This window comes from Arvicanthis niloticus, chromosome 11 (genome assembly GCF_011762505.2).
Source record: "Arvicanthis niloticus isolate mArvNil1 chromosome 11, mArvNil1.pat.X, whole genome shotgun sequence".
NCBI lineage: Eukaryota > Metazoa > Chordata > Mammalia > Rodentia > Muridae > Arvicanthis > Arvicanthis niloticus.
The window spans coordinates 70402926-70427586 of NC_047668.1; the positions used below are offsets into that span (position 1 = coordinate 70402926).

Here is a 24661-nt window from a genome sequence, read left to right on the forward strand (position 1 = left end):
GTAGTTTAAAATGGTGTAGGACTCAACTGGGAATGCCAAGTGAGGAACCGTGTAAGTTCATCTCTGCACATCTACACCCTGCATAAGCCTGATGGACTAAAGCCTGAGGTTAAATACAACGCAGAGAACACACATAAAACCACGAGACTGCTCCAAGTTTCCCGTTTCTTAGTCTTCTCCTACTCAAGCACCAAATAAGACCTCATATTCAGTGGTAAGGAGAAGGAGGGGTAAAGTTTGCTTCTGGGAGACTTAACTCTGGAGAAAACTCTTTGGGCTGCTTGACTCTGAAGAAACACTCATCACTTTCCTACTCTGTGTTCAATGTCTGCTTCTGGGGGACTAAGACAGCTTAAACTACCAAAAGCATTTGAACAGGGTCCTTCTTTTCAGCACGTGGCTGGCCGTCACTATATAACACTATATAGTGATGTACTATATAATATGCACTTTGCTCTTAGAGGTTTGATGCACAAATGTTATCTGTTAGACTTCACTTTGCAGGGCCTGGGGAGAAATATAGGTACCTGAATCCGAATTCCTGGCACCTACATAAAAAGCTATGCATGGCTGTGCATGACTGCAATCCCAGGAATTGGGGCTAAGGGATGATCACAAGGGCTTGCTGGCTAGTCAGTCACCTTAACCAAAATGAGGAGCTTTTGACTCAGTGACAGATCCTGTCTCAAAGGACTAAGGCATGGAATAATAAAGGAAGACAGCCAATTTCCTATTCTGGCCTTCACAGGAGCAAGCATGGGTACAGCTGTACACTCACATGTATGTAACACAGAGATAAACACATACACACACATACACATGGGTGGGGAGAATGATTCACATATACAAAAGAATGTATTAGGTAGCTTATAATTTCATTTATCAATTTAATACAAAAGGATCTAATTAAGCAATTCAGAAAATAATGGCAATGTAATATAGGTAATGATGATAAATGATAAAATTTAAAGCTAGATCAATACTAAAAATGTCAGTTTCTATTGGTGAATGTTCAGTTTCTAGGAGTGATTTTGAGATAGGTACTATATTAGATCTCCATGATAAAAATAAATATAAAAATAAAATAAAAATGATAAAAATAATCCAAATTCAAGGTTGAATAAAATATCAAGAAGCAAAAACTATAAAACTTCAGTCTGCAAAATAAACTGGCCAAGAATTACTACATAACAGAATATACATGTAGGATTTAGATTAGAAGTGGCTTAAAAACATGAGCACTACTTTGTTTAAAATGTGTTTTATTTATTATCAGTGCATGTATGAAGTGTGTGTGAATGCAGAGAATGTCTGTGTCCTAGTGTGAGTGTGGAGGTGAGAGGTCAGCTTTCAGGAATTGGCTGTCTCCTCTCACCATGAGTTCTGGGATTGATGTCAGGTCATCAGACTTGTGTAGAAAGTGCTTTTACCCACAAAGCCCCCTGACAGCTCATGAAATGTTTATTTTGTATTATGTAGATGATGTATTTCCATGTGGCTCTCTGTTGGATCCTTCAGGAGTTAACAGTGATAGGTGGTTCTAGGTTGTCCAACATGGACACTGAAACCTATCCATGGGTTCTCTACAAGAGTAACAGACATGCTCTCACCCACTGAGCTCTCTCTTCAGTCCCCCATGAACCCGATGTTACAGTAACTCGCTTAGATAGGTGATTAAAGGAGAGAGTATTTGGTAATGAGAACTCCATAGGAGGATGTGGTATCCAGAGAGAAACAGAGCAGGCACTGACTGCCATCTCCTTCCAACCACATGTGAGCGGCTCCCTATGGCGGCCTTTCCACAGACTACTTGGTGGCTTACCAAAACTGGACACGTTTGGGAAAGATGCTTCCATCGCAGGCTGGTCACTGAGCTTCACAACTATGCAGGTGGATGCTTCAGAATCCTCCGTCCTTATCTTGGCAGCCACATACTTCTCATCAGGAGCAACTCTGATACAATCGATGAAGGGCTGGTCCAATTTAAGTTCTTCCAGGTTGAATAAAACTTCATAATTCTCACTGTCAGCTGCATAAAGGAAGGTGGGGAAGAGAGAATGACACAACAGTACTTTTTTTTTGTTTTTGTTTTTCGAGACAAGGTTTCTCTGTGTAGCCCTGGCTGTCCTGGAACTCACTCTGTAGACCAGGCTGGCCTTGAATTCAGAAATCTGCCTGCCTCTTCCTCCCAAGTGCTGGGATTAGAGGCGTGTACCACCACTGCCCAGCATTGTGCTTCATGTTAAACTATACTTAACAGCTTCAAATTGACATTCTCTGAAGCCATAGACAGATGTTCTTCTACAATCATTATTAAAACTATTTTATTCAATATTATTCTATGTATTAACCTATGAGCTACTGTCATAGTCTAGGACAGTGGTTCTTAACCTTCCCAGTGCTGCAACCCTTTAACACAGTTCTTCATGTTGTGCTGACCCTTTAACCATAAAATAATTTTGCTACTGTCATGAATCATAATGTAAATACTTTAGGAGTTAGAGGTTTGCCAAGGGATGGCCACCCACAGGTTCAAATCCCCTGGTCTAGTATTTACAGAACTTACAAAGAGAATACAACTGACACACATAACATATGTGAAGTGCCTAGCATAGCACTGAGACACAGAACATACTCAAACATGCTGGACCCCATCTCCACTCTCCTTGTTAAAGCTCCTGAAGGTGGGTTATGTCACCCTTATGTCAACCCAGATACTAAAATCCACTCAGTTAAAAAATTTAAGAAATAATTTTTAATAAACTCTATTCTAATAGCTTTGAGCAACTACTATCATGCTTCCTGTTAAACAATTGAAACCCGAAAAGCCATGTCATCAGTAAAGAACAACTGAAGTTTACCTTCTTCATCTTTGGAACGAACCAAGCAGCAACCTTCTTGATAATAAACAAAACCGCCATGTTTAATCTGACAATAAGGAGAAAACAGGACTTACTTGATGATAATTTAATTGTTTAATGGTTTGACTGCTTCAGATGAAGAGATAACCCTACCCTAGAGTCTACTGAGGTACGTGAATGAATGATGAAATGAACCATTTCTACAACACAGGCAGCAAGAAACAGCTTTCCTAAGTTCAGAATTGTTGGCGATTTTTAATACATAAACGCAAGGGCATAACAAAATCTATGTTGTTCATCTAATATCTGTATAGTGAGACTCAATTAACAACGTCAGTAGCATCATTAAGATAATTTCAAATGATACAGAAAAGAAAACTGGCTAACCTGAAAAAGCCAACCAACATTCTGGCATTCTTTCTTTTAAAATCACTGTCGTCATCAACTTGTGCAGTACCAACTTGATTTTATACAAAGTATACTGTGGTGTGACAGTGTTTGAGAAAAAGAAAATGAATATTAACTATACATACATATATATATATAGAAATATTACATATATATGTAATGTATATATGTATATATATATTTATATATGAACAGAGTTCTTGTCTGACACATATTAAACGCAGCTGGCTAACTTGCCTGGTTTTAGGTGGCACATTATATTATGGCATATTTTTGAATCTGTATTGTCATTGCTATTTGTATTTTTACTATGTATGTGACTTTTACTAATAATCTGTGGGTTGTTTCTCAGTTCTACTGAAAAAATTTTCAATCTTTTTGTTCAATTTATTTCAATTGAGTATGACTGGTAATTATAAAATGATTAACTGTGTACTTAAACTTTACTAAAGTGAATTTCCTTTTATTAAAATGTAGACATAACATGTAAATACTTTTGAAACAACAAAGAAATGAATAGTCTTCTATGAACCTCTCCTTGGAATTACTATAAATTTACACTACAGCTACTGTTCTCCAGCACTCACCTATTCACTACCCAGCACTCACCAATTCACTACCCAGCACTCGCCTATTCACTACCCAGCACTCACCTATTCACTGCCCAGCACTCACCTATTCACTGCCCAGCACTCACCTATTCACTACCCAGCACTCACCTATTCACTACCCAGCACTCACCTATTCACCACCCAGCACTCACCTATTCACCACCCAGCACTCACCTATTCACTACCCAGCACTCACCTATTCACTACCCAGCACTCACCTATTCACTGCCCAGCACTCACCTATTCACTGCCCAGCACTCACCTATTCACTGCCCAGCACTCACCTATTCACTACCCAGCACTCACCTATTCACTACCCAGCACTCGCCTATTCACTACCCAGCACTCGCCTATTCACTACCCAGCACTCGCCTATTCACTACCCAGCACTCGCCTATTCACTACCCAGCACTCGCCTATTCACTACCCAGCACTCGCCTATTCACTACCCAGCACTCACCTATTCACTACCCAGCACTCGCCTATTCACTACCCAGCACTCGCCTATTCACTACCCAGCACTCGCCTATTCACTACCCAGCACTCACCTATTCACTACCCAGCACTCGCCTATTCACTACCCAGCACTCACCTATTCACTACCCAGCATTCACCTATTCACTACCCAGCACTCGCTTATTCACTCACCTATTACACTGGGTGCTTTATCTTAAGGATCAATTTTAAGGGTCATATTCTCTTTATTGTTTACAGTTGAAGATGCTCAGCACGCTTGGAAGGCTAAGCGGGACCCACGTTTGTTGGGGTGCTCTGCCTATGAAGCACAAGGCACCTCACTCATCTGAAGTGAGCACACAGCTAGCCCTCCCAGAAGGCGTGTTGCAGCTTACCTCTGCATTGACGATTTCGTATTCTTCCTGTGGCTGTGTTTCTAGTCTTGTTCTCACTTTTTCAAAGGCATCCATGTTTTCAGAAATGGACTTTTCACTTTCTGGCTTAATAGGCAGAAGATCCTAGAAACATTTTTGGTGGTATGATCAAAATCTCTCAAACCCAGGGGAAAGTATATACTTCTCAGGATTATTATACTTTTTATGCAGGTGTTAAAACGTTAGGTATTTATAAAATGTGTTTTACAAATCTTGTTCTTTCTTAAGCTCATCAAAAGAAAGCAGACACTTGATGCGTTATAGTAACTTTCCGAGTCCTTAAAATACTTCTAGAAGTACCAAGAAGCCCGAGCAGTGTTCAGAAACACCACATACAGTTAAGGAGAAAAGAGAATCCTTTGAACTTTTACATATTCAATCAAACTGAGCCACAGGGGGAAAAAGCCTGTTGAGCTTTGTAAGTACTGAAATAGATCCTCCAAGGAGGGAAATGTCAGACAGGAAGGTACTTCTTAACTAATAGATGTAGGTTATTAATTAATTCAGAGGACAATTACAATATTTATACTAGTTTATTAATACAACTGTTTATTAGGTCAAAAAGTGGAAGAACAGCTCAGAAGACAAGGCCTCTCATTTTTTTGACATAGGGTTTCTCTCTGTAGCCCTGGCTGTCCTAGAACTCACCCTGTAGACCAGGCTGGTCTCAAACGCAAGACACCTGCCTGCCTCTGCCTGCTGAGCACCAGGATTAAAGGCGTGCACCGCCACCCAGCTCCTCCCTTTCTAAGGGTTAGTTTATTATAAAAAAGGAAGGAAAACAATGGAACTTAATGGTAAGTAAAGATGGAGAGGGAACCACATCTACCCATACTTTGCTCAGAGCACAAAGCCGGGTGCCTCCTGCGGAGCGGGCTGAGCCCAGAACCACCACAGCATAAAAGCATTCAATGAGCCAACACGCCACTGCCTTGTTTAAACAAAAGAATTTTAGTCAAGACGTCTGACTCTTTAGCTCTTTGCTGGTGATGACAACTGCAGAGACGATGCCAAGGCGGCCTGGTAAGGACCCCGGCAGTTGATTTATGTTTACTGCCGAAGACCGCTTGCTCATGGCACTTAACAATGTTGAGAATGTAAGCTACATATGGAGATTAGATTGTAAGAAGTTTACAACCTAAAAGTAAGTACAATAAAACAAAAAGCATCAAAACAGACTGAATGAAAAAGAATTGTTTTCACGGAGCCATTCTTTAAACAACTTGGGGACGCTTTAATGACTTGGATTAGATTTAATTAGTCATCACAGCTGCTATGGTAGTCTTAATTTTCAGTGTCTACTTTCTTTTAAAAATTATTATATATTTATTTATTTCATACTTGGGGATGCTCCTTCACTATGTGGAACTAAACCCCAGTGGCAAGTCCTGGCGGCAAGCACGTGTCCCCCTGAGCCCACTCAGCAGCCTCTCCACTTCACCTTCAATCACAGCTGTCATTTTTGGATTATTTGCAGTAAAAATAATGAAAGCTTGACACATTTATTTTCATTCATGTTCTGACATTTTTATAATGTATATGGCTGATATTTGGAGTAAGGCAATTCATAATTCTCTAATACTGCCTGGAATAGTAAATAATAAAACTGAATACGGCTAGAAGTCTGTCTTGAAACTCTGTCTCTTAGTAAATGAGAAGCCTGAAACTGAGCTTCTCCGAATCCTGTGGATACTGCCGGCCTTCCTGGAAGTTTTTCTTTCTTTCCTCTTATTTTTTTGTGACTCTCATGCTGTGCTTACGTTTGCTGTGTATCAGAAGGTGATCTTAAACATCGGACCCTCCACCTCTAGAGGGCTGGGGTTACAGATGAGTGCTGTCACTCCTAGTTTGTGGCCTGGGAGTCTGAGCCAGGGCCTTGTGCACACTAGGCAAGCACTCTATCAAAGGAACCACACCTCCATTCCCTGGCCTGCTGAACTCTTAAGAAGGATTCACATCACTCTTTCAGGAGCAGAAAGAAGTACCTTTTACCGATTTCCAAAGGGTCCAACATAAATCCACTTTAACTATGAAAGGTATTAACAATCAAATACACAACTTTATTGTGGTAAAAATGTTCAACTCTGAGGACAAAAAATGTGAAGTAGGAAAACACAAAATGAAGATGAGATCATTAATAATAAATGGCTAATTTCAGATCTCTGCCAGGCAGAGCACAAGGTTAATAAATGGCTAATTCCAGATCTTGGCTAAGGTAGGCTTGGAAAATTATGTTCCACAAAGGAAGTGTTCTCAGGATAACAGAGGCATGCCCACAGGACACAAGGGACAGTGTAAAGGGGTGTCTACTACCCACATGTGGGATAATTTGAGCATGAGAAAATGAATAAGAACTAGTTAGTTACAATACACTGAAAAAGCAAAATCCACATATAAGCAAATGAACAACAAACCCTTGTATCACATAAAAATTAAAATTGAAAGAGAACCTTTAAGAAACTTTACAGAATGAAACTAGCTAATACATGTGGAAAGAATGATAGACGACTCATTTTAAGTGCTCTGGTGAAACAGTTAGTTAGGGCTGAAATGGACAGAGTGAAACCCACTGCGGTAGGAATACTGCACTATGTCTGTCCGCACAGCACCAGAGTTCCTATATTCAGAAAGAATATGTCCAGGTGGCAAAAGGGACAACCAGCAGTTAATGCTTTAGCTAAAACACTCAACCTGACTCTGCATCTCCATCAGAGGAAGCTGAACAGCCCAAGATGAGAGAAAACTGCATGTTTCAATGAAACTGCTTAACAAAGGAAATGGAGAGAGAAGCAAGAACATAAAACAATCATTCCGTTGTCCCCAAAAGCCCACTAAAAGACAGATGTGTGGTATAACTGATAGAGGAAAAGAAGACAAAGGGTATTACCTATGAAAAACCTGGTAATAACGAGTTATAATAGAGACGAAAACAGTTCCATTTTAATATGTCTTATTAATCATCTAAGGATTTCATGCATGCATATAACTGTTATTTTGATCGTATTTACCATCAGGTCCACCTCCACCTCTCCACTCCCTCCCCAGCTCATACCCATCCCCCTATTTTATAACCCTCTCCACCCCCTCCATAGCTCATGCCCAACCCCATTTTATAGCCTGCTGAGTGCACATCTAATGGGCTACATGCTTAATGACAATGGGGTGGCTTTCCCTCCCCAGAAGCTGTCAGCTCTCCTAGCTCCTCAGTCAGGAGGAAGCCTGAGTCCCTTGCCTCTTTATGCTAGAACACAGACGGGTGCAGGCACCACAGCCACTGTGAGATCATCAGTGCCACGACTCGACACAAAAGAGCTAAATAAGGAAGTAACTATGAAAAAGGTAGTAAACTATTCAAAATAAAGGGATGAGAAATTGTCTCCTTCCAGTGCTTTCAAAGGTAGTTTTCTTGAACTAGATATGGTGGCACGATCCTAGCACACAGAATGAGACAGGAGGATTTTGAGTTTGATCTAAGTCTGGGTTATATAAAGAAATCCTGTCTCAGCTATTACTGCCTCTACATCTCCCTCACTGCCCACTATATTCAAAGGAAAAAAAAAAACTCATAATCACCTATTTAAGAGAACAAGAAACAAGGTAAAATTATTCAATTGGCTTTACTAGAGTAATATAACCTGACACTGAACTCAGTGACAATGCACACTGAAGTTTCTTCCTTCTGTTCGACCTATCTGCATGAGCTGTCGCCTGCTTCAGCTCTTCCACCTTACGTCTATGCTATACTGTCCCCGAGCCCAACCTCGACCATCTCACCTCACTTAGCACAGGTTTGCTCTCTGCCATTCCTTAACTCTCTTCTTCTTCTTTCTTTTTTTCTTTTCTTTTCTTTTTTTTTGGGGTTCTCTATTGTACTGGTCACTTCTAACTCACTGTTCTTTTTGTTTCAGAAAGGAAATTTCATTTAGCCCAGGCTGGCCTTGGATGTCCCTTTATGCTATGTAGTGGAGGATGACCCTAACAGCCACCCTGCCTCTTCCTCTCCAGTGCTGCGATCCCAGAAGTTGGCACCATGCCCAGTTGTTGTGCTGGTTGAACCCAGGGCTTCTTGCATGCTAAGCAAATACTCTACCAACAGGGCTACATGCCTGGCCCTCACTAGATCATTCTTATCTTTATTTATAATGTCATTTCTATAGAAAAACAAATTAACCTCCATGAAGGCAGAGACCTTTGTCTTAGTCATGGATTGATCTAATTAGCACAGAAATCTAAGCAAGGAGAAGACAGAGTTTTTTGAAGGAAAAAGTATATACTTTTGGAAAATACTAGTCAAAAATCATGAGACTATTATAAGACAAAAGGAAAAGAAAATTAATTTCCCCCAGAAGTGGAAAAGAAAATCAATCTTGGGCTTACAATTAGAATTTTTACTTGGCATTGAAAAGCTCCTTGGTTCAATCTCAACCACCCCCAAACAGCCTCAACACAAAAACCAACCTTAAATAAAATAGGATCAACCTATTATTTTAAAAATTTGTGTAACAAAACCACTAATAGTAAGAATCCAACAGGTCTATGACCAAGTAGGGTTCTTCATTAGAATGACTGGATGATCCACCATTTGAAAAGTCTACTGGTGTCATCCAACACTAATACAAAGATAAACTCTTTTCTTTCTTTTCCTTCCTCACACCCTCCCTTTTTTCCTTCCTCCCTTCATCCATCCATCCATCCATCCATCCATCCATCCATCCATCCATCGTGTGGATATATATGGAGGTCAGAGAGCAACTTGCAAGAGTCAGTTTTCTCCTTCCCTCATGTGAGTTCTAGGGATGGAACCCAGGTCTTGAACTCAGCCCTGGCGAATGAGTGCCCTTATCTGCCAAGCCACACCAGTTACTCCAAAAGGTAAATCTTCAGGCCCTCTGAATAAACAGAAAATTATTTACAAAGCTGAAAATGTGCTGAAACCTTAAATTTGGAAACAAAGAGACTCCCTTGACAGTTTCTGGTAGTTGTCTCACATGAGACATATTAATTCATATTAGATGATTTAAATACTAAATGTGTAAATCAACATATCTGAAATATATATGAAAATCAGAATATAAAATAGTTATCACTTGTGAAATACTGTTAAGCTTTGAAATTCTAATTATATGGGCTGGAGAGTTAGCTCAGAGATTAAGAACATTTCCTACTCTTGTAGAAGATATCTTACAACAGTCTGTAACCCCAGTCCCAGGGGATCTGACACCCTCTTCTGGCCTCCATGGACACCAGGCATGGTGCAGACATACATACAGGTAAACACTCATGTGTATAAAAATACGTAAATCTATAAAAGCAGGCCCATTTGAGGCATAAAGTTGGTCCAGATATGTTTTAGAATTTTGTGACTTTGAGCACGCTAATATGGTACCCACCTTAATTTTTAGGGAATAGTCTGTAATCAAATCCACTGAGATTTTGGAGGAAATGCTAATCATGTGGACTAAAGAAGGGTCCTAAATCTTATCATGTGGACTAAAGAAGGGTCCTAACTGAACCCTGTCAGTTCAGTTTTCTTTCAAAAGTCCTTTGCAAGGACTTCAGGATTGTAGAGTCCAGGCAGACAATGGATCATCTCAGCTGACAAAGGAATGGATGGTGAACTGAAGGAGGTTAAAAAGAAAGTAAACCGTGGAAAAAACCCAGCAAAGTGAAGATGTGCCTGTGACATAGTCTCACTCTCAACTCTCCAAGAACTGCCAGACTACAGTTTTTCCCTAGCCTGAGATTTCCTTTGCTATTTATTTTTTCTCCTCCCTTCTGATGATTTGAACTTGCTAGTAATTACCACTAGTGTTCTTAGAAATCACAAGTCACAATGTCAGGGAGAAGTTCTCTGTTACCCTGTACAGGAGGCCAGAGCTGGGGGTGTGGCTCAGTGATAAAATACAGTATTTGTTAACCAACTGGTCTCACCAAGATACACTCAGGCGTGCGCACGAGTGAATACACGTATACACACACACACACACACACACACACACACACACACACACACACACCACATATACACATCTTGACTGCCCACCGTTAGCACCTGTTAATCAAAAGACACAGATGGAATAGGTAATTGACACATTCAATGGCAAGTTTTAAGTTCTTCCTCTTCCTCCTCCTCTTTTTGAGACAGGGTTTTTCTACCCTTTGAGAATCACTGGCAAACGTGAGTGCAATGGAAGAAATACTATGATTAATTGTTAACATGCTATGGCGACTTCAGATACTGACTGACCGTTACAATCAAACAAATCAGGGTTAGGTCATCGACACTTAATCACCAAGAACCTCTACTTTCTAAATATAGATATAGGGTTAGTGGCAGGCAGGCTTCACATTTTAGTTACCAAAGAAACTTAGAAAACAAAACACCCCCAAAAACCAGACTTCTGGCTGGGTGTGAGGCCTTGAGAAGCTGAGGCAAGAGGACTGCATGAAGAATAGTTTTGCTCAACATAGAAAAATCTTGCCTCAAAAATAAAAAAGAAACTAGATTCTTAATGGCAATAGCCATCCAGATTCAACAGAAATAGCCTAAGGTCTAGGAATCTGCATTTCTTTTCTTTTCTTTTTTTTCTTTTCTTTTCCGAGACAGGGTTTCTCTGTGTAGTCCTGGCTATCCTGGAACTCACTCTGTAGACCAGGCTGGCCTCAAACTCAGAAATCTGCCTGCCTCTGCCTCCCAAGTGCTGGGAGTAAAGGCGTGCGCCACCACCGCCTGGCGGAATCTGCATTTCTACAAAGCTCCCAGGATTGCTGACACATGTCTAGCGTGCAGAGGTTGGTACAGAGAGATCTCAAAGTTATAGGATAATTTGTTGCCAAGGTAACAAGGCACAGTGATGTTTGAGTTTGTGGATTTGGTTTGCTTGTTTGAGTGAAGAAAATTAAGATCTCTGACTAGTCTATAGCCATACTAGTTCTGGGTAGTTCTTTTCTTTTCCGTTATTTCTATTACATATGATGTCTTCTCTTGTTCTGTTAATTTATGTAAGTAGTCAGTCTTTAAATAGACCTAATAAAGGCCTTCTACTTTACTATAACCTGTAAGAGCGGACAAATTTGGAACTCAGAGGAAGCTGCCAAAAGAAAGAAAGATGCATTATGCATTTTTGTCCTCAGAGTATTTTCATAGCTACAGGATTATCTTTTACAAAGCTTCCCCAGGTCTCAGAGCAGAAATAAGTAAACAACCCACCATTTTGATCATTTTATTTGTCACAGAAGGAATGGTTGACACACAAAATGCAGGGAAGCAGAACTGCTTTGTCAGGGGAAGAGCTTCCTAAAAGAGCTTCTATTTGTAGAATTGCTGTCAGGTCAGTTTCTAGGAATCTATGATAAAATTAACAGTCGCCTAAGAGACAAATGGTTTCAGAGAACCTCTTGGCTTAGGGTGTGAGCCAATCTCCCAGCTGCTACTCTGATGGTAACTCCTCTTACTATTTATAATCTGAGACAAAATGACAACATGTTCTACTCATGATGCAAGATAAATCAACTCAAAGGCTTAGCCCAGTAGGGAAAGGTTTACACTTTATATAAGTATACAGAATGGTAAGTCTACATTAAAAGGCAAAAAACAAAACAGAAGAGGAACCTTTAAAGTTTCTAGGTGTGTACAGTTAAGAATCATAGAGGCAAGCTAACTTTCCAAAGGAAATCAATTTAAAAGATTAAAATGTTGGAAGTCCAGGAAGGGAGAGGACCAACGTGAAAAGCTAAAGGTAAGAGACATAATACGTAGCAGATATTTAGCTAAGAACAAGCACTGAGTAAAAACTAAAAACAAAACAGAATTAGGTCAAATAAGATTAATTTAGAATACACTTGTGTGTTTACTAACAGGTGGATCAACAGAACGTAGATTATTATTTAAAGAGTGTTATCTCTATAGAGAGGAATGAAGTTATGATACATACTATGAAATTGAGGAATATGAAGACATTAGCAGAGGAAAACAAACCAAATATAGAAAAGGTAAGTAGTGTGTGCTTCTGCTCACCCAAGATACCAGAAGAGTTAGGTAAACCCATAGATACAGGAAGCAGATTAGATGCCTCAGGGCTGAGGGAAACACAGTGTTGGCGGTGTCTTGGGGAAGGCCCCATGACAGGGTTTTGGAGATAGTCGTTATAGTTGAATTACAATATTGTGGCTGTAACTATGCCTCTGAGTACCAGACTGAAAGTGGCTAAAATGATAACTTTAAGAATATATAATTTGCCACAATTAGAGGAAACCAAAACAGATTACAAGACTAAGACGATAAAAGAATGCTAAGATACTGTAAATTCCAGCACCCCAAGTGCAGTGTAAGGAGCCACAGGGACAGAGTTTAAAGGAGAGGACATCTGTCAAAGCAGCAGCAGGGGACACAGCTTGATTTCCAGTTAAGTCTGGTGACCATTCGACACTTTTGAGAGGAGAGAGAACTATTAATAGCCACACTGGAACGACAGGTGCACAGTGGGCCTGTCTCAGGCTAACTGGAACACGTGGTTACTCTCTACGAGCACAACCTGTTCCTCGGGGCTCAGTTCAAGCCCACAGTTTGGGGCCCGGCAGAAGAACAACAGTCATTATTTTCTTTTGGAGTCCAAGTTGTCCAAAATAGCTTTTCACTCCATTGTATCGAGAGACAATACACAGCTGCGTGGCATTTATTAACGTTTACTAATCTGGGATTCATATAGGAATCAGCATATTATCAGGTTTATTTAGAGGCATAATTTGATATTTTCATAATTTTAGAAAGCTATATTTTAAAAACACATTTACAGGTGCATTAAGTTTTGAGATCAAATCAGTTTTCAATGAAGCTGCATTTTTATATACATTATAGCTTTATAGGTTCACAGACATTCTTTTGTAATCATATTGACTACAGATATTTGGGCCTAAAAAAAAAATCTTAAAATTAAATTAGAATTACTGAGAAAATTAGTAATAGATACCTTACCCATTATTTATGAACTAAAATTAGTATTAATGGCCTACAAATAGATTAACTTGAATAGTCCATACCTTACATGAGAAGTTCCGACTTGGGATGTTTCTTGCTAATTCTGATATCTTGGGTTTATTCTGCAGACACTTGGCTAGGTGACACTTTTTCAACCTTATTCTATTGTAACAAGGATCAGCGACGTTACAGTAATTCTGTTTCTGCATGCACTTCCCAAGATGAGGAATACTATCCTTCAAAGCTCGGAGAAATAATTTAGTCATCTGCTGCATGATGGCAAAGTCCCTTAGGGGCTGCCAGCACGTGAATGATTTCATATGTATAATTATACAAGAATGGGATCTTAGACCATTTGAGGTTGCCACATCTTATCCCTCCCCTTTGGTGTCATGAGCCCCTTAGGTTACAAATAATGGTAGACATCTGATAACTTAGGTTAAAAATACATTTAAAAACTTGTATGAGTTCATTCAGATCATACTTCTTGGCAGGCGTGACTTAAGCATGTCATCTGTAAAGTCAGTTTTCCTAGGGTCAAGCTAAGCAGCCGTGACTCTGGAGAACGTATGGACAAACTAAAACAAAAAACAGAAAACAAACAAAATAAAAATTTGCAAATGAGTAAATGGACTTAATGGGACTCTTAGGTCCTCAGAGGGGGTTCAAAAGCAAAATGGTTTTTTATCTTACATAATTCTGGGCATATCATTGATATGCTAGACAAACTGGAAAAAGGCTAAATCACGTCAGAAAAGGGGATTTGTATTTGTTGAGTGAAGCTAGGCACCAGATACTTTTCACCTAGCCGTCTAATTTAAGCTTTATATGGACTTGATGAGTAAGCCAGAGTGCTGTTCATTGTCCAGGTGACCCATCTGTGGCTCTGGAGAGCTCAAGACATTTCCCCAACTCTTGATACAGCCAAACGCCCAATTGATTTGGCTCCTCCTCCTACAGGAGCGATTGGACCTGACCATAAAAGGCTAATTAATTAAAAACAACTGTACAATGCACAAATAAATTGTCAAGTCATTTTTTGGTTTCTGCTGGAAGGTAAGGTCATTTTAACTTCCATAGCTAGAGATCCAGGTTTAGGTCTTGGGCCTTGCACGTTAACTGCATCTGGATTCAATTTCTTCACTTGTGAAATAAAAATTAACCATAGCACTTACTCTCTGGGGTTGTTTGGTAACACAGATAATTTATATGAAGAATTCAGTCTAAGTACCTGGCACATAGTAACCACTCAACAAAAGGTCATTAATATTATTAGCATAGGAATAATTTAGCTATGTTAAGCACTGTTGAGCGTAATTAGAGAAATCTTCTCTAACAGGTTCTTTGATAGCACAGAAACACTGCGTCAGTTTTGCCACAGATCTGACCAGCTATGACGCCCCCGGCCCCCCTTAATCTCTTATGTCGCAGCAAAATAATGGGCCAGTAGAGCAGCAGCCTAGAAGAAAAATGCTCTTAAATAGCGTAATCTGTCCCCATAGCTTCAATCCATTCATCCATCATCTGCATGGAGAAGACAGAGTGCAAGGATAGGGATACGGGTGGGGTAGGCAAATGAGTGTTCCCAGGAGCACCAATTTCGTTTCCCGGTGCAACTGTGCAACCCAGAGACGCTGTATTCTCAGGACGTGAGGGAATGGCACAGAAGCGACAGGGATCAAAAAAGGGAACAGGGAAGTGAGGAATGGTGGTGGGAAGAGGAGTTAGGAAAGGGGACCCTCCAGGAACCCTTCCATACGTACGCAAATTGAAAGACAGCTGGACGAGCGAAGGTAGAGAAGACAAAAAAACGAGAAACCGAAGCTCTCAAGAAGGAGCTGCAGTCACCTCAGCCTTGTCCAACACCCAGCAAGAAAGACAACCTATCTCGCGCCGCCCAGAGCTAGTTTGCAGCACGCTGATCTACGTAACACCAATCCAGCCCTAGGCGGAAGCACATTTCGCCATCTTTATTATGGTCAGTGGTGGGCTTTTTCTCTTCCTGGAGTCACTCATCTCAAGAGACACCTGTATTTTGGTTTTCTTGTATTCTTGCGAGTAAGAGACAAAGCGAGAAAGAAGAAAACAACGAGGAAAGCCTTCTCTGTAGCTATTCCACAGTTCCCTCCCACTCCGGCTCGCCCTCACTTAAGATGGCCACCAGAAAACTGGTGCAACGATGTGACGCCGCTGTTTTGGTTTCCAAGGAGATGCGAATACCGGAAATGCGGAATTCGGGGAGGGTGCACGCAAAAGCTTTGGGCGAGAGGCCGGGCGTCACAGGTCCTGACAGCGGAGAAGTTGGCAGGTCCTGACTGGGGAGAGCTGTGGCGGAGGCACCTCCGTGACCAGTCAGCCCTGGTGATGGAGGCGCAGGTCGCGGTTGCAGGGGCTGGGGAGACTGAGGCAGAGGCGGACAAGGGTTCCATGATTGGCAGTGCCAGACAGGAGTCGCTGGTTTCGGCGCCCAAGGGGGCTGTCCGGTGGAAGCTCTTGCGACAGGTAAGGGCAAGCGCTCGCCACCGGTGCCTGTGGCCACTCCCCTCTCAGGTAGCGGGCGCACCGGCGCGGCTCGCGGTTCTCTACCGCCCGGCGCCGACTTCTCCATTTGTCAGGAGCCAAGCAAGAAGCGCCCTCTTGCTTCATCTACACCGTCCCACCAAAAAAGGGAGAATCTGGCGGGGCTGGAGAGCGAGGTTCCAGAAACTCAGCTCCAAGTAGAAAATCCTTTTGCTCGCCTGTCTGATGGGTGCGACCGCCTCTCTCCATCGCGTGCTGCTCTGCTTTCTTGACCCTTTCCATTTTATTTTTATTTTATTTTTTGCTTCTCAACTCCCAGCCTGGTCGCGGTCACCGATGTCCTGGGTGCACGTTTTGGTCCCACGTCTCTGGAGATCCGCGAGGTTCACTAGTGGAATAGGGACTTTGCACACGTTTCAGTGCAATGTCTATCGGAGAGTAAAGGGAGCGTTCTCCTTTTCCCGCCACGTGAAACTCAGGCGTTTATTTTTTTAAGTTTGAAGTAATTATTGGGATACTCGCTGCCTAAGATGTACCAGTGAATCCAAATGTGTTGGCTCGTTTCTTCCAGACCGCTCCAGTGAAAGCTGTTGTGTTTCTAAGTTTCCTTGGTCGTGTCACGGTCATAGAAAAGTAACTAAGACAGTGGCTCGGGGCAATGAGTCCTTAGTGGATTATTTTACTTAGATACTGCTTTTTAACAACCAACCTCATGTCTTATGACATACAACTTCTGTGAACCACTTGGTAGTCTATTGATAGAACCTGTGATCACCTCCGTGGTTTACTCGTGTCTGGTCTGTATACCCACAGCTGGCTGGCATGTTCTCCTAGTTATGGTAGAGTATATAAACGCAAGACTCACATTTAAAATCCCTGCTTACATGATGGTTGTTAACATGCTGTATTACTTACTTTTGTTATTACTGTGATGAAAATACTACACAAAGCAGTTTAAGAAAGGAAGGGTGTATGTTGGCACACAGTTTGATGGTACAGTTTAGGAAATGGGAGGGGAAGAGAAAGGTGCCAGGCAGGATCCTGAAGCAGCTGGTTTCATTGTGTTAGCAGTCAGGAAGAAGAGAGCAGTGGACGAATACTAGCTAGTTCCATTTCTCCTGTTTATTTAGTTCAAGACCTAGTGTATGACATGATAGCACATTGTGTGTGCATCCCCACCTCAGTGACCACAGTTAGGAAAATCCTTACAGACATGCCAAGAGGTTAACCTAATATAGATAACCCCTCATAGACATGTGGAGACTTCCTTGGTTCCTCTAGTTCTTATCAAGTTGATAATCACTACCTCATAGACTGTTAGCTAAAGGAAGATGCATGGCCAAGCCAGAAGTCACTGTGACTTCACACACAGACACACACACACACGCACACATACAGACACACACACATACACACACACATACACACATACACGCACACATACAGACACACACGCACACACACATACACACACACATACACACACAGACACACACACACATACACACAGACACACACACATACACACATACACATACACATACACACATACACACAGACACACACACATACACACACACACACACACACACACACACACACACACACACACGGAGTATATATTTTTTTCCAGAAGAATTTTCCCCTGTGCTGACACCTTTTTCATCATATTGCTGATTTTTATTGGCTATTGCCCTTTGCATTGCCAACTCTCTTCCAGATCCTGGATTGAATTTTTCTGCTTGTGTCTTTTTTGATATCACTATCATTTTTTTTTTCTGGTTTTTATTGGATATTTTATTTATTTACAGTGCAGATGTCATCCCCTTTCCCCATTTCTCCTCCCTAGAACCCCCTATCCTATACCCCTCTTCCTTTATGCTTTTATACCATTTTGATTACGTGCATGTAATAAGGTCAGTTCTAGGTTGAAGGTCTAGCAGTTCAATAGATGCAAATAACAAATAGTCAAGGAACAAGCACGATAATAAACACAAATAGTCAAGGAAAAAGCAAGGCATTAAACCCAGTTACACGAACACACCCATGATCACTGTTTCTAAAGGCTTATCAGGATGACCAAAGTATCTGAGCCTAGTTCCCCATCCTAGCCCAATGTCATTTTCATGTCTGAAGCCTACTTCCTTGTTCTAGCCTAAAATTTAGAATCCTGTCTGAAACTACTTCTTACTATTTTTGTTAACCATCTAGCAAAAAGTTACTAATGTATTAAGTACACAAAAGGATTTATACAGGTATCTAGAACAACGAATGATGCTCTATAACCCATTCAAATTATCTGAAGGAGATTCAGGGTTCAAGAGTTAGGAGCCATCCCAAGTATCATGACAAATATCATTGGAGTAGTGTTACTTTTGAAAATCACTATGATTGTTATTATAATTAGAAAAAAGTTTAAAGACACCTGTAGGATATTTGCCATAATCCTAACACCTCTCTGAATGTGTTAACTTTGCACAATGAGATTATGAATTTAAAGAGTGCTGCTCTATTGACCTTTGATGCTGCAGATAATGCTGATAAAATTATCCATGGCCTGAACTCAGTATTTCCATTTTGGTCAAACCTCAGGAATGGCTTGATCAGGCTAGCCTTTCTTGACCTGGGAATACTTTTATTCCTGCCCATCATGTTAAAGCTTATCTTTAACAACATCAACATGTTCATGGCTTAAACCTGAAAATGGACCCCCCAGACAGAGTTATTAAATTAACAGGCTGGCAAGCCAAGGATGGGTAAGATTCTACACAGAGCCTTACCAACCTAAGACAGAAGTGCATTGCCTTTGATAAAGCATATTCCATGACAGGTAAGGAAGGCATTCTTGTCAGAACAACCTAAGACAGGCTCAGTCTTGTTAATGAAATAAAAAAGGGGGAGAGGTGGAGAGCCTTTGGGGCTGCTTGGCAAGAAGCTAATATGGGCCAAGAACAAGGAAAGGGGCTGCTTGACAGTAATATGACATTGACCAAGGACAAGGAAGAAAGCTTCAAGCAGGAATCTGACATTAGACTAGAACAAAGAAGTAATTTCAGGTAGGAGTCTAAATCATAGGCTACAACAAAGAAGTAATCTCAGGCAGGAATCTAAATATTAGGCCAGACCACTATCATTTTTACTTGTAAACTTTTGAAATCTGCATCCAACACTTTATCTACTTCAGTATCTTTGAACTCAGTGAGGGATTACAATCTTTTAGAGATGTCACATTCCCTTGTCTTTTCATGTTTTTGATGTTTCTGTGATGTAATTTGTAGATGTTGCTTTGACTGTCTCTTCCAGTTTGGCTTGGAGATCTTACTGAATAGCCTACTCCTGAGCCTCAATCTTCATACTGTTCTATGAGGAGAAAACAAATTATTATAACAGCTGTAGAATCAAATTATATAAGATATTGAAATTGATTAGGAGGCTGCCAGTACATTGTCAATGACAATAAGTCAAGGAATAGGAAAACTACTATGAACTTGTAAATTATTTAGGGTAAATGTAGGAATACCAGGTGACTAGAAGAAGAAAGGAGCTGAGGAAAGAGGAGAATGTAGAAAAACCAAGTTTAGAAAATGGAAGGGGAAGAGAAAAGAGGAAGTACTAGAAAAAATTCCAAAAGATTCCTAAGAAAGAGAAAATTTGAAAACAAAATTTAAGAAGAATGAAAAATATAATTTTAAAAACAAAAAAATTTAAAAATTTCTCAAGATGAAGTCAAGTGCTTGCTTCTGCACTATGGATACCAAAACTGGAATGATATAGAGATGATTAATTAGCATGACCCCTGCATAAGGATAATGCAAACATTTGTATTTGTTAAAATATACATTGTATTTTAGGAAAAAAAAAAAAAGCAATGTCAAAACCTTCTAAAAGTAAATCAGAGAGGGTAAAAAGAGTCCCAGAAAGAAGAACACGGAAGACTTTTAAAAAGATTTTGTTTGGAGTTAGAGAGATGGTTCAACTGTTACAAAACTGGCTGGTCTTCCAGAAGAGTGGGTTTGATTCTAGTGCCTACATGGCTGCTCACAGCCATCTGTAACTCCAGTTCCAGGGGATCTGAAGCCTTCTGTGGCCTTCACAGGCACCAGGCGCGTACCTGGTGCAGAGATGTCTATGCAGGCAGAACACCCATACACATAAAATAAAAATTAGAAAAAAAGAAAATATTGTCTAGAGATGAAAAAGAACAGATGAATATATGAAGCATAGTAAGACATAAAAATAATCGTAAAAATTCTGCTAGGGGGTGTGGTAAAAGAGTAGAAAGTGCAAGGTGCAAAGGAAGGAAAACAGATGTTAGAACAGCTTCTTTTTGTGTTCTCCCAAACTGGAGACTTCTGGTTATACATGCAGGGATGAGGGGTGCAGAGAATGTGGTGTCAGTTAGATGTCTAGGCTCTTGGTTATATGCACAGGGAATGCTCGTGGTTCTATACTCACACCCATCCCCATCCACCCATATATTCCAGGCTCATCTTGTACAGTTCCTGCCATTTCTCCAAGTTTGATCATTGAACTCTTCAGTGATGGTCGTGTGTGTGTGTGTGTGTGTGTGTGTGTGTGTGTATAGTTTTAAAAATGTAAGTCAGAAACTATAAGCCTTCATTAGTTTATATAATACTCTATTTGGATATAGAACTTAACTGTAGGGTTTTTGCTAACACCCTTTAATCTTCTAGCTCTATCTCTTTTCTCCAAATGTGGAAATCTAATACAAACCAGTCATTTAATTTATCCTAAAACAAATAAATACATGTACACACATGCGCGCACACACACAGCTACACAAGCACGCACACATGTGCATATACACAAGCATAAATACATCACACACACAGGTACATATGCACATAAGCATACATATACTGTGAATGCACCACACACATGCATTTGCACACACACACACATATACACATGCACACATGCACATGCACACACGCATAGCCTAATAATAACATACCTGCACTAGTTCTGGCTATTAAAGGTGTTGCTTGTCTTCACTTCCTCTGATTGACAAAGAGAAAAGTGGATATGAAAACCTTGTTAACTTTAGATTTTTTTTTCCTACTTAAGGCATCAGACTGTTAAGCGGTTACTACCTTAACTACTCAAGTGTGCTCTTGAGTGTTTTGTCCATATTTTCTCTGTGTGGTTCAGCAGGAAGTCAGTCTGAATAATCTAATTCAGTATTATTGGAAGTGAGAGTTCCCTTATCACTTAAAAACTGGAAACAAAAAACTTATACCACTTGTATAATATAACCCTAATATTTGGTTTTATTTCAAAGGTTCTGAAGCAGAAACAGCTGGATGACGGTCTGAGACATGTATCTGTGAGAAGATTTGAATCATTTAATCTGTTCTCAGTCACAGAAGTCAAAAAAGGGGGAACTGAAAAAGAGGCTGGTGTCTGGGTCCAGTATACAAGCATCTTTTATCCCGAATACAGCATCTCCTTACGGTGAGTGTTGTTCGAGTTAAGGTCTGTAGAAGGAAGCCCTTGCACTTAGAGCTCCATGCTCACTATGGCTTTGCAGCAATCTTTATTAGAACTCAGTTTTGCAACTTGATGTTTGAAAATCCTGCTGCTTTAGACTGAGTCTCTTATGCTTCTATTTCATAAAAAGCACAAGCATCAAATGAAAGCAGCAACTTTTAATTGCTTTTGAAGATTTCTGAAAAGATAAGCAGTTTGGCTCGAGCCACTTCACTGAAAGGTACTCTCATTGTACTTTAGCTAGCTGCTACTTTATGTCTAAAAACACCTTTTATGTTTATCATCCGTGTTGTCTGTATTATAAAATCAATATCTAATGAAGACATGCTTGTTTACTCTATTAGTCGACCATGACCAAGGCAACTCTAATGAAAGAAACCTTTAATTGGAAGCTTGCTAATAGTTTTAGAGATGTGTCTCTAGAACTATGACGGAGTCCTGAGCTGAAGAGGGTTGCCAATTTTATCTCTCTTTTTGTATTTTGCATTACATCCTTCTACATTAATCAAGCAAAACCAATGCCTTAAGTCTACCAAATTCCACAGTAGAATATGGTCTTCAATAGGTAATCATAGCAACACTAAGAGTGGCTGACAACTGATGTTGTTTACTAGGTGATGTCACTGTTTTGAGTGGTTTTTATGTATTAATATCTTTAATACAACGGCCAATATATTGAAGAATACTATTGATGTCATCATTTCATAAATGAGGAATAACCTGGTCAAGGTCACACAGCTGCTTATGTAGTGATTTGTGCCTGTATTTAATCCAGGTAATCTACCCTATTGTTAACCCGTCTGGAATACACTGTATAATCCAGTCTGTACTGCTAGCTTCTGTGTGATCATGCCTTTTAGTCTAGGTGTGTTGATTTTCTCATTGATCATTGTGTTCACCAACTTCTTGCTTTATATATTGTTGGCATATTTTCTAGCTCTTTTATTGGGTTCTTACTACTTCCTGATGATTAGGGATGTTGGATTCTAGGGGCAAGTTGTTAGGATGTTCCAATTTATTGTCTCTTTTCTCAGGACCACTTGACAAACCCTAGCAGCAGGAAACAGCAACATCCTCCTAGGAGGGAGCCAGATTGCCCCTCACAGGGGTCTCATGTTTATACTCTCTCAAAAGTCACACACTGGAGAACCTATCTGCAGCTGGCAAAACCACGCCCCTGCTAGTGCACAAGGAAAATTATATAATCACCTGCCATTAAGCAGCTTCTTACCCCACACCTGGGATTAAGACAAAAACATATTCACATAACATAACTGGGTTTTTGAGTTTTGTTTTGTGTTGAGAAACCAAAATTCTCACTACACTATATAACCCTGTTATGCTAAAGAATTTTACCAGAAATTACCAGAAGAACCTAGATGGAGGATTTTTGCCAAAAGCAATCTATTCTTTTTCATTAAAATTTTTGTTCACAATTTTTACCTGTTTACTATTTTGTTTGTTTTTTTTTGTTCAATATGAATCCCACTGTATCTTTAATCTTTCAAACCCTATTTTTAATGATGGTTCTTAAGTGCTTTAACCTCCCTTTTAGCTCACAGCCCACCACCCACCACCAGAGGTAGTGGGAAAGAAAGGATATAGGGAAGTGGACCTGCTTAGAAAGGGTCTTTGGAGCAACTCGTGTTGTGTTGTCTGGAAATCAGCAGTTCAGTTCACCGTTAGTGGCGGCAGCTCCATCCACTGGCAAACCCTTCACAGATACACCAGCAGTCCAGTTTGGTAGAGCTGGAATAGCAAACACGAATTAGCAGTGGTGGCACTACCTAGCAGAGACAGCCAGGCCTCAGCCTCAGTGTGAGTCAGCAGGAGGGACCAGGAGGGACACCAGGAAAAGTTTCTGACTTTGCCTCTCTCGGAGAGAGTTAGCTCTCTCTGGCTGTTGCATAGCTAGCTCTATAAGCAAGCCTAACTCAGCCTCCATCACTGTCCGTCAAGTCCTATTGTACCCTTTAAAAGTCACATGTCCTTCACGGGTCTTGCATCAGCACTGCTCTGTCTCAGCTGACATCACTCTACCAATCAGCTGGAATCTGTGGAAGTGGTAAGAAACTGCAGTACACCACCAGATGGTTTTTGGTGTGTTTCTTTCTCTCTATGGAGTCCCGACAAATGAAGCTCAACTATGCACTGTAAGGCAGACCAATACATGGATGCTGGCAAAGAATCCTTCATCATGTGTTCTTTCAGATGCTTGCTTTAGCAGAATATCCTTTCTCCTGTGTGTTTCAGCAAAACGTTCCTTCACAATTCTGCCTTAGTCTTTTACCTGTGTCCACTTCAGGAAAACACTCCTTCATGTGTCTGTCCCAGCAAAACACCATCTAACACAGTTGACTTTCCAAAGAACCCTTAAGTGTCCACTGCAGCCCACTCTTATTTTTTCTATCTCATTAGCATTTTCAACCTGTTTCTATGAGATCTCTTAGCAGTGTTATCTGTTCCCTTCAATATTAAGTGATGGATATTCTGAAGTAGTTTTTGTTTATTTGTTTGTTTGTTTTAGAGCAACAGCCCAAACATAATTTTAAATATAGTATGTACATATATATGGATAATCATATCTAATTTTTTTGAGACAGGGTCTCACTATGTAGCCCTGGCTGGCCTGGAACTAGCTGTGGAGACCAGGCTGTCCATACAGTCAAAGATCCATCTACAGAATTCTGCCTCTAAGAATTTTTAAAATTTGTCAAATACAACATTATGGAATGATTAGAAGAAAATATGAATAATTTTAAATTCAAACCAACAAATGTTTACTAATATCCTGTATATAAATGTAATGTATATGTTCCTCAAGGAGCTAAATATATGAGAAGCGAAACAATAACCAGAAAAAAGGAAAGTTAAGTAAGCAAC

At 40.3% G+C, this 24661-nt stretch overlaps 2 protein-coding genes and 1 non-coding gene across 6 annotated transcripts in view; 2 read left to right on the plus strand and 1 right to left on the minus strand.

The window, feature by feature from the left end:
- The window catches only part of Prepl (prolyl endopeptidase like), a 28915-nt gene extending 13023 nt beyond the window's left edge, over positions 1-15892 (minus strand). The window contains exons 1-5 of one of the 3 annotated variants that reach the window (XM_076942399.1): positions 15511-15892; positions 13810-13909; positions 4732-4854; positions 2862-2928; positions 1823-2029 (exon numbers count right to left, since the gene is read on the minus strand). In XM_076942399.1, coding sequence (XP_076798514.1) covers positions 1823-2029; positions 2862-2928; positions 4732-4806 — 349 coding nt within the window. In that variant the 5' untranslated portion in view covers positions 4807-4854; positions 13810-13909; positions 15511-15892. Of the gene's footprint in view, positions 1-1822; positions 2030-2861; positions 2929-4731; positions 4855-13809; positions 14326-15510 lie in introns of all 3 variants that reach the window. The other 2 variants (XM_034513912.2, XM_034513913.2) reach the window with 2 other exon arrangements.
- Positions 15893-15964: 72 nt separating this feature from the next.
- The window catches only part of Camkmt (calmodulin-lysine N-methyltransferase), a 353564-nt gene continuing 344867 nt past the window's right edge, over positions 15965-24661 (plus strand). For both annotated transcript variants that reach the window (XM_034514512.2, XM_034514513.2), the window contains exons 1-2: positions 15965-16249; positions 21570-21742. In XM_034514512.2, the coding sequence (XP_034370403.1) occupies positions 16112-16249; positions 21570-21742 (311 nt within the window). In that variant the 5' untranslated portion in view covers positions 15965-16111. The remainder of the gene's footprint in view (positions 16250-21569; positions 21743-24661) is intronic.
- On the plus strand, positions 19997-20108 carry LOC117717469 (U6 spliceosomal RNA). Its single transcript, XR_004607944.1, has one exon. It is a non-coding gene; the product is annotated as a U6 spliceosomal RNA (small nuclear RNA).